At 66.6% G+C, this 17,122-nt stretch overlaps 7 protein-coding genes across 7 annotated transcripts; 6 read left to right on the top strand and 1 right to left on the bottom strand.

Moving 5' to 3' along the window:
• The first annotated feature begins 379 nt into the window (after positions 1-379).
• Positions 380-3,270, top strand: FA09DRAFT_359092 (putative alpha-amylase). Its single transcript, XM_025745055.1, has 14 exons — positions 380-700; positions 779-794; positions 846-1,063; positions 1,126-1,277; positions 1,356-1,445; positions 1,505-1,611; positions 1,690-1,707; positions 1,770-1,806; positions 1,868-1,896; positions 1,983-2,139; positions 2,198-2,223; positions 2,285-2,499; positions 2,556-2,973; positions 3,039-3,270. The coding sequence occupies exons 1-14, from the start codon at positions 662-664 to the stop codon at positions 3,110-3,112; spliced, it is 1,596 nt and encodes a 531-aa protein (XP_025599958.1). The 5' UTR covers positions 380-661; the 3' UTR covers positions 3,113-3,270.
• A 194-nt stretch (positions 3,271-3,464) lies between these two features.
• FA09DRAFT_328472 (DAHP synthetase) lies at positions 3,465-5,583 on the top strand. The gene is made up of 7 exons (XM_025741786.1): positions 3,465-3,690; positions 3,850-4,079; positions 4,135-4,268; positions 4,327-4,501; positions 4,559-4,895; positions 4,948-5,262; positions 5,315-5,583. Exons 1-7 carry the CDS (start codon positions 3,487-3,489, stop codon positions 5,567-5,569), a joined length of 1,650 nt encoding a protein of 549 aa, XP_025599957.1. The 5' UTR covers positions 3,465-3,486; the 3' UTR covers positions 5,570-5,583.
• A 409-nt stretch (positions 5,584-5,992) lies between these two features.
• Positions 5,993-6,726, top strand: FA09DRAFT_215116 (hypothetical protein). The gene has a single exon (XM_025739517.1). It carries the CDS (start codon positions 6,246-6,248, stop codon positions 6,636-6,638), a length of 393 nt encoding a protein of 130 aa, XP_025599956.1. The 5' UTR covers positions 5,993-6,245; the 3' UTR covers positions 6,639-6,726.
• Positions 6,727-8,861: 2,135 nt separating this feature from the next.
• Positions 8,862-9,077, top strand: FA09DRAFT_286194 (hypothetical protein; the record flags this gene model as incomplete). Its single annotated transcript, XM_025739897.1, has 1 exon — positions 8,862-9,077. A coding segment is annotated over one exon (216 nt), but the record flags the coding sequence as incomplete, so codon positions are not given.
• Positions 9,078-11,003: 1,926 nt separating this feature from the next.
• On the top strand, positions 11,004-11,840 carry FA09DRAFT_215076 (hypothetical protein). Its single transcript, XM_025739516.1, has one exon. It carries the CDS (start codon positions 11,126-11,128, stop codon positions 11,600-11,602), a length of 477 nt encoding a protein of 158 aa, XP_025599954.1. The 5' UTR covers positions 11,004-11,125; the 3' UTR covers positions 11,603-11,840.
• Positions 11,744-14,873, bottom strand: FA09DRAFT_359089 (hypothetical protein; the record flags this gene model as incomplete). The annotated part of the gene is made up of 2 exons (XM_025745054.1): positions 13,757-14,873; positions 11,744-12,580 (listed from the first exon to the last, which is right to left on the bottom strand). Exons 1-2 carry the CDS (start codon positions 14,777-14,779, stop codon positions 11,744-11,746), a joined length of 1,860 nt encoding a protein of 619 aa, XP_025599953.1. The 5' UTR covers positions 14,780-14,873.
• Positions 14,874-16,616: 1,743 nt separating this feature from the next.
• Positions 16,617-17,102, top strand: FA09DRAFT_283516 (hypothetical protein; the record flags this gene model as incomplete). The annotated part of the gene is made up of 2 exons (XM_025739851.1): positions 16,617-16,859; positions 16,950-17,102. Coding segments are annotated over 2 exons (396 nt in total), but the record flags the coding sequence as incomplete, so codon positions are not given.
• Between the last annotated feature and the right edge of the window lie 20 nt (positions 17,103-17,122).

Below are 17,122 nucleotides of genomic sequence, written 5' to 3'. Positions count from 1 at the left end.
CTCGCCAGATGGCAGACAAATGAATGGATGAGAGCCGGAGATGCGTCGCTACTTGTGCGTTGCGAGAGCGGGCGTCAAGTCTCGGTGGGCTGGGTGGAGGCATGGGTCAGTGCACGTGACCTCCAAGCATCGGGGCCTGATCTCGGAGGGGCCTCCGCGTGCCTCCGCACTCCGCGGTGTGGCTTGCTCGACGGGGCTCGGCGACGGCGGCTGTGCCTTCACGCTTGGCTGCAGATCCCTGCAGCGTGACGATCAGATGCGCGAGAGGTGCAGCTGCGCTGCCAACGTGCGCCGAGCCGTCGAGACGAAGCATGAAGCGAAGAAGCGGGCCAGAAGACATGCCTCGCGCCTTCAAGGGTTCAGAGAGAGATATGGCCGACGAACTGAACGGGCCTCGGCACTCAGCCACACTGCGGTTCTAGCGCTGCCTGGCCAACCTTGATGCCAGCGAAGCAGCGCGGAGCGTATCGGGGCTGTCCGTCGAAAGAGCCCGTGCGCTGCTGGCGGTGCGAGGGCTCGGGCGGCCCGCCTCCTGTCTGTCGAGGCGACAGCGCGGCGCGCGCGGCACCGAGCGCTCTCGCCGCCGCGGCGCTTCATCACTTGTCCCTCTTGCTCTTTCCACCAACACACACCTCTCTCGACCCCAGACACACACGCAACCATGTCTCGCTCCGCTGCTGCCAACCGGCACGAAGAGCCTGTGCGTCATGCGGAGCAAGCTCGCCGATGCGCGCGCCGCTCGTACTCCTTCTGACGCGCCCCTCTAATCGCGCCGCAGTCCAAGAAGGCACCCGGTACGTAGCCATGCTCTGCGTCCGGCGAAGTGAAGCTGATCTCTCTACAAGTTCTACTGCAGGCGTACGAGTGGAACACACCAGGCGGTGGCAACCACTGGAAGTGGCTGCGTGACAACGCCGAGCGCTTCGCGGACATGGGCATCACGGCCTGCTGGCTGCCGCCGGCGACCAAGGGCGCGGGACAGGAGAGCACGGGCTACGACATGTACGACCTGTGGGACATGGGCGAGTTCAAGCGCACCCCAGAGGCTGAGGAGCGCACCAAGGTGAGTGAGGAGGTCGGCACTTGCGGCGCGGCGCGCTGAGGAGGTGTGTCTTGGACGCGCAGTACGGTACGCGCGAGGAGCTCGAGGAGTGCATGGCTGCGCTCAAGAAGAACGGCATTGTTGTGATGCTCGACGGCGTCTACAACCACAAGGACGGCGCCGAGGAGGCGGAGACGTTCAAGGCCATCATGGTCGACCAGGAAGACCGCAACAAGTGAGTCGCGTGCCCTCCCACTCTCTCCTCCTCGAACTCCTCCTGTTCATGGCGCTGTGCCCTGACACTCTTGTACAGGGACATTGGAGAGCCGCGCGACATCGAGGGCTGGACCAAGTTCACGTTTCCCGGCCGCAAGGGCAAGTACAGCGAGTTCCAGTGGAACTTGTGAGTCTTCGCACCTTTTCCCGAGATTCCCACCTCTACTGATGCCAACTCCTTGGTAGCAACCACTTTACAGGGGTGGACTTTGACCAGAAGACGGGAACAAACGCCATTTTCCGCATCCTGGGAGAGGGAAAGACGTGGGCGCCGGACACGGACAGCGAGAAGGGTGAGGACGCGTCCCCCCCTGCCTTCTGCGCTTGCCAGCGCCTCTCTGCTTACTCTCGCTTGACCCTCGCTCTTTAAGGCTCGTTCGACTACCTCAGTGAGCACTGCCATCAATGAGAGAGAGAGAGAGGCAGGAGACTGACAGGCATAATCGCAAAGTGGCTTCGGACATCGACCATGCGCACCCCGACGTGCGGTGCGTGTCTACCCTGTTGCGTGCAGCCACCGACTCGTACTCACAAGCCTCTGCCCTGCAGCGAGGAGTTCTTCCGCTACGCAAAGTGGCGTGAGTCGTCGCCGTTGTCGCCGTCATCGGCGGCGGCGCGCGGAGGTGTGCGGGACGCGTCATGCTCATGCGTTCCGCTCCCTCAGTGGTCCGCACCTTCCCCATCACGGGCATGCGCTTCGATGCTGTCAAGCACATGAGCCGCGACTTCCTCGCCGAGTTCGTCAAGGTCATGCGCGACGAGCACCGTCTCCTCCGCAAGGAACAGGGCAAGCCGGACGTCGACGAGAGCGAGGGACCCCTGTGAGCGCCGACCTCCTTCCTCGTCCCTTCCAGCGTGCTCACAGCGTCCCTGATCAAGGTTCTTCTGCGTGGGGGAGCTATGGAGTCTCTGGCCAGCGTCCTGTGGAGCCCTGTGATGCTGCTGCTGACCATCGACGTCCTGCAGAGGATGATGTCAAGACGTGCACCGACTACATCAACAAATTTGCCTTCGAGCAACAATTTAGCCTCTTCGACTGCCCCCTGCACTACAACTTTGCAGAGGCTGGCAATGCGGGCAAGGACTACGACCTGCGCAAGATCTGGGACGGCACGCTCGTGCAGGCTCAGCCCATCGACGCCGTCACGCTCGTGGAGAACCACGACACTCAGGCCGGCCAGGTGAGAGTCCAGCTGTTGCGTTCGTCGTCGTCGTCCTGACGAAGCCTTGCTCCTAGTCGCTTGCCAGCCCCGTCGCGGCGTCCTTCAAGCCGCTCGCCTACGCCATGATCCTGCTTCGCGAGGCCGGCTACCCGTGCGTCTTCCTGGGCGACCTCGACGGCTGCCACGCCGAGAACGACGAGCAGCCCTCGGTGCCTCCGATGTCTAGCCTCGACAAGTTCATCCGCGCTCGCAAGCTCTGGGGCTTCGGAGACACGAGGGACTACTGGGATCACCCCCAGGCAGTCGGGTGGGTGCGTACGGGTGAAGGACAAGGCGAAGAGCGCCTCGAAGGCTGCGCCGTCGTCATGTGCATTGGAGAGGCCGAGGGCAAGAAGCGCATGGAGGTCGGCAAGGAGCACGCCGGCAAGAAGTACATCGACGTGCTGGGCTGGCACCAGGGCGAGATTGAGATTGGCGAGGACGGCTGGGCCGGTGAGTGGACTTGCTGAGCTGCGAGGAGAGGTCCTTCGCGTGCTGACAAGCCTTGACGCGCGCAGAGTTCGTCTGCCACCCCTCCAGTGTGTCGATCTACGCATGGTCGGAAGCGCGCGGCATCGATGAGTTCAAGTAGGGAACGACGTCGTGGGCATCAAGCTCAAGTAGACGCTGCCTCTGCGTCCTTCTCGGCGCGAGCAGAGGCATGAGTCGCCGCAAACGACGCGCGACCGAATGTAGAAGCACACAGGGTGATCCGTCACGCGTTAGCCACCGAATACATAGATAGCTGCGAGCCGGAAGATGAGAGCTGCTACTGAACGTGTGTGCGAGAGCAGCTGGCAGTGCTGTGCACGTCTGGAGGGGCTCGGAGGGGTGCGGCGTGGCGGAGCTGGCGGCGCGGCGGCCGCGGCGCGTTTGCCGGCCGAGTCAGGCGCTCAGCGGCTTCTTCCCCGCGCCGTGCCGCGCCGCACGGCTTTCTTCCCACCCCTCACACCCCGCACCGGCATCATGGCCGCCTTCGCACCGTCCGCTTCCACCAGCAGCTGGACGCCGTCCTCGTGGCGCACGCGCCCCGTGGCGCAGGATGTGGCCTATCCGGACGCAGCGGCGCTCGAGGCTGTCACGCAGCGCCTGGCTGTGCTGCCGGGGCTCGTGACGCCGAATGAGGTGGACCGGCTGAGGAAGCAGCTGGCGGATGTTGCGCAGGGAAAGGTGAGTCGTGAATATCAGACGACGCGAACGAGAGATGTACAAGACAGCGACCGTGCTGGTCGCACGTCTTGCAGCGTGACAGGCCGGAGATCTACCGCACCGCTGCTCGATTGGGCCTTCGAGCAATGGCCTGCTGCAGTTCTGACCATGCTTCTCTAGGCCTTTCTGCTGCAGTCCGGTGACTGTGCCGAGCTCTTCAGCGACTGCGAGCCACGCAAGATCGACGCCAAGCTCAAGCTGAGCCTGCTCATGTCGCTCGTGCTCATCTGGGGCGCGCGTCTGCCCGTCGTGCGCGTCGGCCGCATCGCTGGACAGTATGCCAAGCCGCGGAGCAAGGCGACGGAGATGGTCAAGACGGCAGAGGGAGAGCAGGAGGTGCTGACGTTCAGGTGAGTGCGGGCGGGAGAGCGTGGCTGTGCAGCGCCCCTGACGTAGGCTACGCAGAGGCGACAACGTCAATGCCTTTGCTGCCGACCCAGCTGCGCGCCAGCCTGATCCACAGCGACTGCTGCTGGCGTACTTTCACTCCAGCACGACGCTCAACCACATCCGCGGCGCGCTGGGCAGTGGCATTGCCGGTGCGTCTGATTACACTGCTTTGCCCGCATTGTGCCTCTGCTCACACTTGCTCCGCAGACCTGCATGCGCCCCACTCCTGGTCGCTCGCCCACGTCCGCTCTCCAGCGCTGCAGCGCGAATTCTCCAGCGTCGTCGACTCGCTGGGCGATGCGCTGCACTTCATGAAGGTCGTTGGCGCAGACCGCGCCGATGGCGTGCGCGGTAGTCTCGAGAGCGTCGACTACTTCACCAGGTGAGGCGCAGTACGCCTGAGTATGAGGCGGCTCGTACTGACGCTGCGACCTGCTAGCCATGAGGGCCTCATGCTGGAGTACGAAGAGGCCTTGACGCGGCGCGCAGCCGGCGTGCCGGGCGCCTCGTACCAGACCTCCGAGTCCCCTTCCTCAAGCGAAGGTGCCTCGAGCGGCGCGCACTACACGCTCTCTGCGCACACGATCTGGCTCGGCGACCGGACGCGGCAGTTGGACGGCGCGCACGTCGAGTACTTCCGTGGCCTGGCAAACCCCATCGGCATCAAGGTCGGGCCCAGCATGAAGCCGGCTGAGCTGGTCGAGCTCCTTGCGCTGCTGGACCCAAAGGCTGAGGTCGGCCGCTGCACGCTCATCTGCCGCTTCGGCGCTGGCAAGGTGCGTGCTTGAAGGATGCGCGACTGAAGCAGTGGCTGATCAATTCTCACAGGCGCCTTCGCTGCTTCCACCGCTCATCCGTGCCGTCCGCGCCTCTGCCCATGCTGACTCCGTCATCTGGTGCTGTGACCCAATGCACGGCAACACGCGTACCTCGCCTCTCGACGCATCTATCAAGACGCGCGCGTTCGGCGACATCGTCACCGAAGTGGTTGAGAGTCTGGCGGTGCATGCTCAAGAAGGCTCGCGCCTGGGAGGCGTCCACCTTGAGCTCACTGGCGAGGTGGACGCGCGTGGAGAGAGCGTGACGGAATGTGTGGGAGGCAGCATGGAGCTGAGCGCAGAGGACCTTAGCAGACGCTACATGGTGAGCCGCCAAGCTTGTCAGCATGCCACAATGCGCTCACACGATGTCCTAGACGCACTGCGACCCACGCCTCAACTACGAGCAATCCCTCGACATCGCCTTCCTGCTCTCCCACTCGCTGCGAGCTCGGAGACTGGGTCGGGCTCCTTCACAGAGCCGCCTGCGACCTACAGCGCTGGACCGCCAGCCGTCGCCCGTGCCACCGCCGCAGCAACACCAGACAGCGGCGAATGGAGCAGCGGAGGGGCAAGAGACGGAGGAAAGGATCTTGGCCGAGCTCGTGCGCGGCATTGCCAACCGGCCGTGAGCGTGCGCAAAGGGAATGCAAATGTGTCTTGCTCATGGTGCGCTGGCATGCCCGCTCGGCTCGCCAGGCTCAGGCGAGTCCGCCCTGTACTCTGCCAGCATGGCCGATCAGGCCGCCTGCGTGGAAGCGTCGTCCTTGTGATCCTCGCGGTGCTGAGCGAGAATGCGTAGCTGAGCTGCTGTCTCAGCGGCGAGAGGCGCCACTTCGCCCTGGAGATGGTCCAGTATCGCGGCCGTGTCGTTGTAGAACTTCAGTTGCGCGAGGTGAAATCCGGCCGCATCGTCGCGTCACCCTGCCACTCACTGCCCGGAGAGCTAATCGACTACACTCGCTGTCTTGCTCACTCTCTCGCTCAAGGGAAGGAAGTCATGCTGCGAAGTCGTGGAAAGCAGCGATGAGGTGTGCTGAGGTCCAGGCCGCTTTTCGCGCCGCTCTCTCAGCCTCGACTCTACTGCCCGGACCTCACCGTCTGCGAGCGCCTCAGTCTTGAGCGCTCGCACCTCAAACCCTGCGCTGCTGACGGCTCTCGTCTGCTCACAGCATCAGCGCAGGGAGGTAGACACGACGCGCGAGTGGAGGGCAGAGGCGAAGACTGTGAGAGCATCGCCGCGGCCTCCGCATCCGCTCCGAGAAGGCGTGGGCGAGACGCCCGCCGGCGAGACCGCAGCGGGCTCAGATGCAGCCTCAGCAGATGCAGCCTGAGCATGCGCTATGCAGCGGCAGGCAGCCCTCTCTCGCCCCCGAGCGCAGCGGTTGCAGCAACCTCGCGCCCACGCTTGCTTCTTGCGGACACGACAACGGCATCTCGGGACGCCTGCGCCATCCGCATGCTGCGCTTTGCTCGTGCATGTTGCATCGCGGGAGCCGCGACGCCGCGCGCCGCAGCACGCCTCAAGCATCAGCGATGACTCGAGCCCTCTCGCTGAGCGGCTGCGCTGAAGTGAGCGTTTTCGGCCGTACGCCGCAGCTGCGCAGCTCTACTTCTCTCGGCACCTGCCCGAGGCCCGCGTCGACCCTCGGGCGACGGCTTGAACCATTTTGGGCTGTGAAAGGAGCTCAGAGGGGCTGAGGCGTGGGAGCTCCGCACAGCAGCTTGCAGCCCGCGGCCGCACCGCAGGCCATCTCTCGAGGAGGGAGTGCCGCCCTCGGTGCTCTCTCTCGAGCAAAGCTCGGCAGAGAGCTGTTGACAGCGCATAGGAGCTCCTCGACGCTGCGGTTGCAAATCTGCTCTCTCTCTTCAGCTTGATGCCTCTGCCTCGTCTGCGGCGTTCCATGCTGGGAAGGCGGCGGGACGGCGGCGCTCCAACGGCTGCGGCGAGCAAGCGCGAGGGACCTTGCGCTGGCGTGCAGCCGCAGCGCAGGGACGCCACCATCAGACGGCTCGCGGACCGCTCGCCGGTACCGCCGACAGCCGCAGCACCTCCGCCTGCTCTCGCCTCAAGCATCAGATGAACTTGAAGGCGCAGCACAGCACGCAGACCCTCGACACGTTCAGCTTCATGCTTGTGCTCGCGGCGGACAAGGCCAACGATTGGGCATGAGACGGCGCCGCGGCTGAGCTGGGATGCAGCTGCAGGGACGATAGAGCGTGTGAAGCAGCGAACGCAGACGGGCGAGGTGCGCTGCTGCGCCGCCACGCTGTCAGATCGCGCGCATCGGGCGCCCGAGCTTGTTCCGCGAACTTGCCGTGCGCGCTTGGAGCGCGTGGAGGCGCCGTGCGCATCTTGCTTCATGCTTGCGCTGCTTCTTGCCGAGCGAGAGGGTGACTGCTCGCCTGCCGTGCTTCTCGGCTGGGCCATGTGCATGAACGCGCAAGAGCAACACCTTGCCACGGCGCTGCGGCGCAGGACGCGCACGCGCAGCACGCCAAACCCTCAGGCTGCTGCTGGAGGCAAGGGTGCGGCGTCCTGTGCCCGCCGGTGCCGGAGCGGCGGCCCTGCGCAGCTCGCTGGCAGCCCGGACGCGGGCAGCCCGGCTATACCTCAGGCCAGGCGTCTCACGCACAGCGCCAGAGCGGCGGCTCGCCAGCAGCAGCGCGGGCCGCCTCGCCCCGCCGCGAGAAGCTCGCAGCTCCTCGTCGGGCCGTCGGCGCCCGTGCCGCCGCCAGCGCGCCAGGTACTTCTTGCCCGCCTCGCCGCCCTCCTCATCCTCTTCTCCCACCACCACCTCACCTGCTCGGGCCTGCCTGCCTGTCTGCACCTCTTCCTCAACCTCACGACCCTGCCTTCTCTCTCTCACGACCGCCTCTCTTGCCCTGCCTCTCGCCTCTCACCTGCCGCCGCCGCCGCTCAGCCTCGCTCGGACCGCCGCAGCGCCCGGTGCAGGAGCCGCCGCTCTCGCCTCTCACGCTCGCTCGGACCGCCCGCTGCTCGGCGCACGGCGCTTCTTCCTGGCAAGTGTGCCCGGCGGCTCCTGCGGTGAGGCCCTCTCGAGGGCACTCGGCCCGGCGCGCCGCTCACACCTCTGCACCCTGCCAGCGCAGCCAGTTCCGTACACTGCGCCTCTCCACCCTCATCCTCGCGTCTGCATACATTCGTGTGCTTCTGCCTCGCTCGCCTCTCTGCCTCTTTCTCGCCGGAGCCAGGTGCCTGCTCGGTCGCTCTCCTCTGCCCCTCTTCCGGATCCTTCTTCCTTATCGCACCCATGGCCGTGTCGTCGATGCCGGCGCCGCACACACACGCCGACGCCAGCGGCCGCGAGCGCGACGACGTGCGCTCCGTCGTCATCTCGAACCTGCCGCGCGAGGGTGAGTTGCGCATGCACGGGCTCGCGGCGCTGCCGAGCTGATGCATCCTCCGCAGCAACCGACGCGTGGCTCAAGCTGCTCTTCGACCCCGTCGCCGCCGTCGAGCGCGTCGACTTCACCCGCGGCGAGGGCCCGGCGTCGGCCGTCATCACGTTCCGCACACCCGAGGAGGCGCAGTGTGCCGTGCAGTTTGACGGCTACGTCGCGCTGGGCAATGCTCTGTGAGTACGTCGAGAGGCAGGCCGGACGGACTCTGCTGGACCCGTGGGACGCGCCGCCGCCGGCACGCTATCTGTCCCGCTTGCGTCCCACGCCACCACGTCAGCCGGCTTATCCGCTCCCGTCCACAGGCACGTCAAGCCGCTGCTCGCGTCGACGGCGCCGTCGAAGCTGCCGCTCAACACGACGATGGCCAACCTGAGCCGTCTCGACATGCAGCCGCAGCACCAGGTCAGCCCGCTGCACCAGCACTCCGTCGCGCTCAACGCGGCCGGCGGCGTGCCGCGCTTCCGCGGCGCCGCCGCCGACGCGCCTCCGACGCACAAGAACCTCTACGTGCTCAACCTGCCGCTCGACGCCACGACGGACCAGCTGACGGCGCTGTTCAGCTCGTACGGCCTCGTCGTCCACTGCGTCATCCTCGCCATGCTCGACGCCCAGGCACGCCGCCGCGGCTTCATCGACATGGGCGGGCCGGCGGACGCCAAGTGCGCCATCGAGGGCCTCAACGGCTTCGTCTGGCACGGCTACCCCATCGAGGTCTCGTACGCCATCGTCCAGCGCAGCGGCGGACCCTTCGACCACGGCGCGCCCGGCCGCAACGTCATCAAGCGCAACGTGCCGCGCAACCGCTTCAACACCGGCCCGCGCCGCGTGCCCGAGGATCCCGGCCTGGACATTGGCGGCGGTGCCTCGTCGCTCTTCATGGCGCACAACTCGAGCTACCCGCCGTCGTTCTACGGTCGCATCGGCGGCATGAACTCTTCCGGCACGTCGAGCCCTTCTGAGGCATCGGGCGGCAGCAGCGGCAGCCGTGGCGGCAGCATCAGCTACCCGGGCGGCGCGTCCAACATCGCTACGGACCCGTGCACGCTCTTCATCTCTGGCCTCGACCCGGTCGCCATCCTCGACGACGACGACCTGCGTCACGCGCTCGAGCCCTACGGCACCATCACGGCCGCCTCGCTCTCGCGTGACCAGAGCGGCATCTCGCGCGGCTACGGCGTCATCACCTTCAGCGCCGAGCACGAGGCGTCGCGCGCACGCGACGGCATCGACGGCAAGGTCATCAACGGCCGCCGTCTTACGGCGCACAACCTCGTGTACCAGCGCACGCCGTCGGACGTTCCGCGCGTCGCCTCGCTGCCCGTGCCTCTGGCGCCCACCGCCCGCGATGTCCACCCGGCCGGCATGACGCCGTACATGCACGCCTTTCCCGAGCTCAGCCCGATGTCGGCCGGCGCAGCAAGCCTGCTCGGTGCCTCACCGGTGCCGGCGCATGTGCGCTTCGCTGCGCCGTTGCCTCAGCAGCTTCCTACAGCTAGTCCTCTGCCGCTGCCTGCGCAGAGCTACGCGCTGCCTCCCGCCGCGGGCTTCTCCTCGCACATGGGCCGCTCGCCTCACTCCGGAGGCTTCACCGACGCCGCTGGCCATCGCCGTCTCGATCTGATGCCCATGGGTTCCATCGGCGCCGTCACTCCGCCGACCGAGTCGTGGGGCGCTCGCGACGCACTTCGTCCGACGGGTCTGCCCGAGGCTTACTCGCCGTACGCCACCACCCGCTCGCTCGCCCTCGGCGGCAACGAGTTCGACGGTGTGCCGCTGCTGCGCACCGACAACGTCAGTCGACCCATCGAGATCAAGCCAGACCTGCGCGCTTCGACGCCGCAGAGCACGCAGCACATGGCGTCACCCTTCCACGGTCTCGGCACGGCCTTCACGCCGGCCAACACTCCCGTGCGTCCCGGCCACCGTGGAAGCGGCGCCTCGCTCGACTTGTCGTCGTCCACGACAGCCCTACCGCAGCAGACGCCGCCTCGCAACGTCCGTGGCAATGGCGGCTCGGAGCGCACGCCTGGCATGTCGCCGCTTGACACTCGCCGCGAGGGTCTACAGCCTCTGTCCTTCGACTCGCCGTCGCAGACGCGCACGCCCGGCGCCATCGGCGGCACGTGGGGCTCGGGCGCCGTGCTCGGCCTCGAGGATCTCAGTCCGCAGAGCACAATGTCGACGGGCAGCACGACTTCGCGCCTCTCGACGCCCGGCGTCGGCGATCCTACCGACAGTGCAATCTGGTCCGCGTCGCCTACGAACAGCAAGGCCTTCGGTGCTGGCGGCTGGTATGCTTCGGCGCCCAAGACGCTGCAGCAGACGTACGACAGCTCGGCGCTTCAGGCGCTGCAGCAGGACAGCCCTCCGCACACGGTGAGCCCATCGTCTCATCACAGAACTTGCGTCTACCGCTGACCTGCGTCTTTTCCGCTGCTCAGGGCAGCAAGCGCAACACTGCACTGCACCCCGTCGGCCACGAAAAGTCGTCTTCGCTGAACTCGTCGACGACGCATAGCTCGTCGCCTCTGCGTCCTGCCTTCTCGCAGGCTCCTCACGAGGCGCGCGCCAGCAAGACGCCCGAACTCGACGACATCGGCCTCGATCTCACGGCGCTGCATCTCTCCGGCGTCTGATTGCTATCTCCGACCGCCCGTCTCTCTGCGGTCATCCTCCGCTTGCTGCTTGCACGTTGCATACACGTCTTTTGCCTTCTGCCTGCCGCTTCTCCATCTCCCTTCTGCTCGTCCTAGACCATCTTCATGCCGCTTCCTTCCCTCTTCGGCCAGCGTTCCTGCGCTGCCACACCACGACTCTTCGCTCCTCCTCTCCGGTCCTCAAGTTCTGCTCTCCAGCTCCGCGCGCGGTCTCTCAAAGTGCTACCTCTCTGCTCCCCTCTCCACCTCGACTCCACTCTGCAACATGCCTCCGTCATCGTCCCGTCCCAACTCGCATCACCCATAGCATTCTCGATCACCCGACCACATCCACATCTCAGTCTCGGCCACGTCATTATCACGACCCCCCTCTCATGCCCTTTCCGCTCACACGTGCTACCCCTCGCTGCCACACCACTTGCCTCACACGCCTCGTCCACATCCGCCTGTCTCATACACCCACACTCCATCGACTCAACACATCCTTACGAGCGCCATGCCCCTGCCTCTTCCCCTTCTCCCTTGCGCCGCAATGTGCATCGCCCTTCCTCAGTGTCACGCGCAAGTGAAGGCGATAGATGAAGTGACATGCAGTGCGAGACCAAAGCGAGGGTATGAGAAGGCTACGCTACAATAGGAGGACGGCGCTGGAGCAAGCATGCGAGCGGCACGATGACGAGGGAAGCAGAAGGTGATCAAGGTGAGGATCGGGCGGTCGCCGGATCAGGAGATGAAGCTAGGCGGCTGTTCCGGCGGCCTCGACAGGAGCCGCAGCAGCGGTTGCAGAGCCGCCGCCGCCAGGGCGCCAAGCTTCGAGCGAGCGGGCAAGGCCTCAAGGAGCGCCTCGGCGCCACTGAGCACGTTGGAGTCGTGCGATGGAGGAAAGAGAGGCGGGTAGAACGGGTCGTAGTACGTCGTGTGGAAGCGATGCGAGGCACCTGCCTCTGCGAGATAGAGCACGAGGAGAAGGAAGAGCGAGTGGCCGAGGATGAAGAGCGCCGTTCGCAGCCGAGAGTTGCGCGATGGAGGAATGAAGAAGGCGTAGGAAGGCGGCACGATGACGCCGCTGTCGACGTGCTCGCGTGTCGTGCGAACCGCCTCGGCCAATGCTCCGAGCTTGGCTCTCGTCGTCGAGAGCGCCTTGCTCTCCTCTTCATCCTTCTCCCTCGTCTCGGCGCGTCTGCGCTCCGCGTCCGTCTCATCGCGCCGCAGCTGCGCAAGACGCTCAGTGGTGGCCAGCAGGGCCGAAGTGTCCAGCTGCAGCTCGGGCAGCGGCTGCGTCGAGGGTGACACGGAGACGGGACGCTGTGAGAGCACGCGAAGGAGCTGTTCCAGCGTCGCGTGCAGACTTGGATCATTCTCGTCCGCTGCTTCGTGCGCCGACGTCGCCGTCGGGGCAGCCTGCTTCAGTGTCGCAGAGGCGCGCGTGAGGGGCGGAGTGGACTGTCTCGGCGGACCTGCCATCGTGGCAATCTCATCATCCGACGCCTCCTGCAGCGGCGCAAGCTCCGCACTGATCGAGTCCTCGTGCGTGGCGTCGATGAGAGAGTCTCGTGATCTCTGGGGTCGCAGAGATGAGCCTCCGAGCCGCCGCACCGAGGGAGAGGCAGATGCAGCGCCCACGCCGAAGAAGCCGGGAGGATGAGGCGTGCCGGGCGAGCCAAAGAGGGAGAGATTGGCGGCTCGAGCACCAAGCGCCAAGGGTGGAGAGGTGCTGCGCGTCGCTGTTGAGCGAGGGCTGCGAGCGGGACGCGAAGGTGTCGAAGGCATGAAGATGTGGCGAGAGACTGGCCGTGCTGGTGAAGAGGCGGAGAGACGCAGAGGCGGCGGTGGCGTGTCGGAAGATGAAGGAGCCAAGGCGTCGCTTGAGGAGTCGCGCTGCTGGGCCTCCGATGGCAGCTCGCGCAGCTCCTCTTCCTCCTCTTCTGGCTCTTCTTCCTCCTCCAGCACTGCTCCCCAGTCCTCCTCATGCTCCTCCCTCACGGGACTCGACTCGCGATAGCTCGGCGTCGGGCTGAAGCGCACCGTCCGTCGTTCTCTCGTCGATTCGCTACTGATTTCCATCTGCTCCTCCTCTCTCTCCTCTCCTTGCCTCCCTGCTTCCGGCTCGGGCGTGCTAGTCGTGCCCAGCGCCCTATTCAGACGCTCCATCGCCTCACTGGAAGGCGCACGAGCCGAGACGCTCAGTGTCGGGCTGTTTGGATTCGAGCGTCGATGCGCGCCTCTTCGCGGCGACGAAGCACCAGAGTTGCTCTCGCTGCTCCCGCCTCCGTTGGCGCCGGCGCCGCTGCCGTGAGCGAAGGAAGTGCCGTTGGCGTGTCCTGCATTCCCGCTCCAATGCGCAAAGAGTGGCGAAGAAGGAGGAAGCGGAGAAGCTGGTCGTTGGGCGGGAAAGGCGAAGGCCTGAGAAAGGACTGCTTCGCTTGCTCGTGCGGGTGCTCGAGGTGTAGCGTCCCCGTTCGAGATGAAGGAGTTCGACACCGTCGTTGTGGAAGAGAGACGCTTGCTCGTCAAGCCAGTGCGCTGTCGTCGAGGCGAGACAGAAGCAGGTCGTGCCGCCTGTTGCGCCTCCATTGCAACGCGTTCACGTTCCATCTCCGCCTCGAAGTCACTCTCTGCTTCCGCATCCGCTTCCGCCTCTGCCTCGCTTGTCGACCCTGGCTCTTGCGCATGCGAGACGTCGGCTTCATCATCCGCCTCAGCATCCCTCCCATTCGGCGTGCCCACCGCACCCACATTCTCCTTCTCTGCGCGCGAGGCCCTCAGGTCCTCCCTGCGCGGTTCCGCCTTGGGCGTCGCTCCCTCCGCACTGCGCGGACTCTCGCTCCTGCCCCTCCTCAGCGCCTTCAATCGTGCCGCATAGTCCGCGGCGCCTTTCGGCGTCTGCTCCTCCACCTGCTCCTGCACGCCGACGCTGGCGCCCGCAATGCGCGCCCGCGGCGTCTGCGTCTGCGACTGCGCGTGCGGCGTGCTGCGCGCCAGACTGTGCAGGCGCTGCGCATCGTCTCTGCGCGCCGTTCTTGGCTGCTCGGATCGTTGCGGCTCATACAGCAACGCAGACGCAGGCGCGGGCGTGGCGACGTGCGCGCCAGGCTGCGGCGCAGGCGTGACGACGTGCGCGGTGGGCTGCCCTGGCCTTGCAGGCGTGCGCCGCGCCGCCTCATCGGCCATGAGGCGTTCAAAGACATCTGCGATGGACCGCCTTGAGCCTCCCGCGCTGCGTGCGCCCGAGGAAGAGGAGGAGAGCGGCGGCGAAGAGGAAGGCGGAGGATGTGTGCCGTTGGCGCGCCTAGGAGGCGCGGCGTCGGAGTCGCTCGAGTCGGATGCGCTGGTGGGGGCGCCGCCGCTGAAGGGCCGCGGGCCAGACGAGGCCCGCGCGAAGAGCCGTGCTTGCGCAGCGGGCCGCGCAGAGGAGTTCATGCTGTGTCGCGCCACGCCGAACGGCGTGACGACGGCCCTGACTCTGCGTCGCGGCGCACGCTCTTCGCTGCTGGCGCTGGCGCTGGCGCTGCCGCGCCGTGCCGCTGCTGCCTCGCCGCCGGAGCTGCCGCTGCCACTGCCGCTGCCGCTGGGGCTGCCGAGCGCACAGGCACAGAGCGTGCCGCGGCAGTTGTCGGGGCAGGACTCCGTCACTGCCTTTGCCGCCGCGCGTGTGCTCTTGCTGCTGGCGGCGAGGCGCGAGGCACGCGGCGGCGAGACGAGGGTGCTGCTGGTGCCCGTGCTGGTGCTCGGGGACGAGGCAGAGGAGATGCGCGACATGGGATGGACCGCGCGCACGCCCAGAGTGGCGAAGGTGCGCAACTGCGGTGGGAGCGCAGGGAGATGGAGGGCAGAGGCAAGCGGCGGGAGACGGGCAAAGCGTCGCCGGGAGCGTGAGATCGAGGGGCGCGTCGGCACGAGCGCGTGACGCGTTGCGTGGGGGCGAGGGAGGGACACTCGAACAATCGGCTGTGTGCCTTGGCGCACCCGCGAGCCGCCGGCAGCGCGGCAGCGTTAGCGTGAGGCACCGCACGCCTCCGCCGAGCAGAGGGCGTTCCTGCATCTGCTGCATGAGAGGCGCAGCAGTTGCCGCGTGCGGTGCTGCCGCATGCCGTGCCGTGCCGAGAGGGCCGTGAGGGTGGAGTTGGACGAGTTGCAGCTCCGCCGCCTGCGAGGTGTGCATCTCGCCGTGCGCGCGACGGCACGCGGGGCCCAACGCGCACCCCCTCGACGCAGTGCGGCAACTCAGACGGCACAGAGCTGCCAGCGCATGACACAGCAGCACGAGGCGAGAGAGAGAGGCAAAGGAGGCGCGGCCCGGCTGGCAGACGAGGCAGCGCGCTCCTCGCGCTCGAGGCCGCACATCGCCGTCCTGGCGAGCACAAGGCGGCTCGGCACCTTCGCTGGCCGCGCCGAGGAGGACGATGCTGCAGCCAAGGCGGTGTGTGAGCTCATCGGGCCGCATGCCGGTCGTGCGGCGTGGTAGGGAGCGGCAGCGTGACATGTCGCCTGCGCCGGCGCCGGCATGCGGCGTCTCTGCGCGATGCCTTCTCGCCCCGCCAGGCAGGGCGCAGCAGCTTGCCTCCCTACCCCATCCATCCCCACCATCCCATCCCTTCCATCCCTGTACTTCCCCATCCGCTCCACGCACCAACAGGACTGCAGGCAGTTCCTATTCGCGTGCACGCTCTCCCTCCTCTCCTGTCTCTCGCCGCCCGCCGCCCGCCCTCGGCGCTCCGGCCCCTGACGGCCTTCTCTCTCGCACTCTCGCATCATCGAACAACAAGGCCAGGCTCGATCTGCCTCATCTCGCCCACCTCGCCTCCTCGCTCCTCTCCTCATCGACTCTCTCTCTCCCATCCCATCTCTCGCCTCTCCTCTCTCCCCCCACGCTCCCCCCACATCGCCAGCAGCCATGGCGCGTCTCTCCTTCCTCCTGCTCCTGCTCGCCTTCTTCGCCTACTCCGCTCACGCCGCCAGTGTGGTCAAGTGCCCCACCAAGGAGGTGGCGCGGCACTCCAAGCACGCGGCAAAGGTGCGCAAGGCGTGCATCGCAAAGAAGCACCGGCACAAGACGAGCAACTCGGGCAGCAGCAGCTCGAGCACGAGCGCCGCACAGCAGACGTCGAGCAGCGCCAGCGAGGCTGCCGCATCGTCCAGCTCGAGCGCCAGCTCGCCCGCATCGACGCCGGCAAACCGTGCGGCACTGACGCCTGCAGGCGGCAAGGTGCGTCGCTCCTCCGCTCCTTCTCCTCTCCCAGCATCCGATGCTCATGCTCGCTCCTGCCAGGCCGGCGTCGGCGGCGGCCAGTCGCTGCGCTTTATGAACGGCCTGTATGCGTGGATGTGTGAGTCGGCGGCGCTGCGGCGCGGCGCCTTCCTCCACTGACGTTGCTGCAGATGACTGGGGTCCGGACCCTCGCACATCGAACGATCGGGCGAAGAGCATGCCTGCCGTGTCCATGTGTGAGTGCCGCGCGCAGCGAGGCGCACCCAGAGGCGCGCTGCTGAGGCCTCGACGACAGTGTGGGGCGTCGGAGAGCGCAACCACGACAACGATGCCGCGCGCTTCGCCGCGTTCCAGCAAGTGCCCGCCGGCGCGTACCCCTACGTGGCCGGCTTCAACGAGATGGACTTTGTCGGCGAAGGCTCGTCGGGCGGCTCGGCGTTCAGCAAATACGTCGATGTGTGGAACAACATCATTGTGCCAAAGGCGACGGGCGACACGCTGCTCATCTCGCCCAGCTCGGCGTACCAGGCGTACGAAAAGCAGGTCGGCTGGTTCATCGGCAACGTGACGCGCAAGCCCGACATTCTCAGCGTGCACATCTTCCAGGACACGGCGGAGAAGGCGCTCAAGGTGAGTTGCAGGGGATGGGTGGGGGGGCGGGGCACTTGCGCAAGAGGAGGCAGAGCACACCATGCTGACGCAACACGCCTGCTCCCCCAGATCCTCGAGCACTACCGCAAGTACAAGATGCCCATGTGGATCACCGAGCTGGCGTGCATCAACTACGAGGGCCCGACGCGCTACTGCTCGCAGGACGAGACCAACACCTTCTGGCAGACGATCATCCCGAAGCTCGAGGCCGACAAGGATGTGTACGGTGCGTGCCCTCCCCC

Source organism: Tilletiopsis washingtonensis, assembly GCF_003144115.1.
Source record: "Tilletiopsis washingtonensis strain MCA 4186 unplaced genomic scaffold FA09scaffold_5, whole genome shotgun sequence".
NCBI lineage: Eukaryota > Fungi > Basidiomycota > Exobasidiomycetes > Entylomatales > Tilletiopsis > Tilletiopsis washingtonensis.
Note: the sequence above shows the minus strand (reverse complement) of the source record. Positions and strands in the feature narration are given on the sequence as shown.

Coding starts and splice junctions, on each gene's coding strand:
- FA09DRAFT_215116 (XM_025739517.1), top strand. CDS start 6,246: ATGCAGCCTCAGCAGATGCAGCCTGAGCATGCGCTATGCAGCGGCAGG.
- FA09DRAFT_328472 (XM_025741786.1), top strand. CDS start 3,487: ATGGCCGCCTTCGCACCGTCCGCTTCCACCAGCAGCTGGACGCCGTCC. Junction 4,269..4,326: donor GCTGGGCAGTGGCATTGCCG/GTGCGTCTGATT, acceptor CTTGCTCCGCAG/ACCTGCATGCGCCCCACTCC. Junction 4,896..4,947: donor GCCGCTTCGGCGCTGGCAAG/GTGCGTGCTTGA, acceptor CAATTCTCACAG/GCGCCTTCGCTGCTTCCACC.
- FA09DRAFT_359092 (XM_025745055.1), top strand. CDS start 662: ATGTCTCGCTCCGCTGCTGCCAACCGGCACGAAGAGCCT. Junction 1,897..1,982: donor CTTCCGCTACGCAAAGTGGC/GTGAGTCGTCGC, acceptor CCGCTCCCTCAG/TGGTCCGCACCTTCCCCATC. Junction 2,140..2,197: donor GACGAGAGCGAGGGACCCCT/GTGAGCGCCGAC, acceptor TCCCTGATCAAG/GTTCTTCTGCGTGGGGGAGC.
- FA09DRAFT_215076 (XM_025739516.1), top strand. CDS start 11,126: ATGCCGCTTCCTTCCCTCTTCGGCCAGCGTTCCTGCGCTGCCACACCA.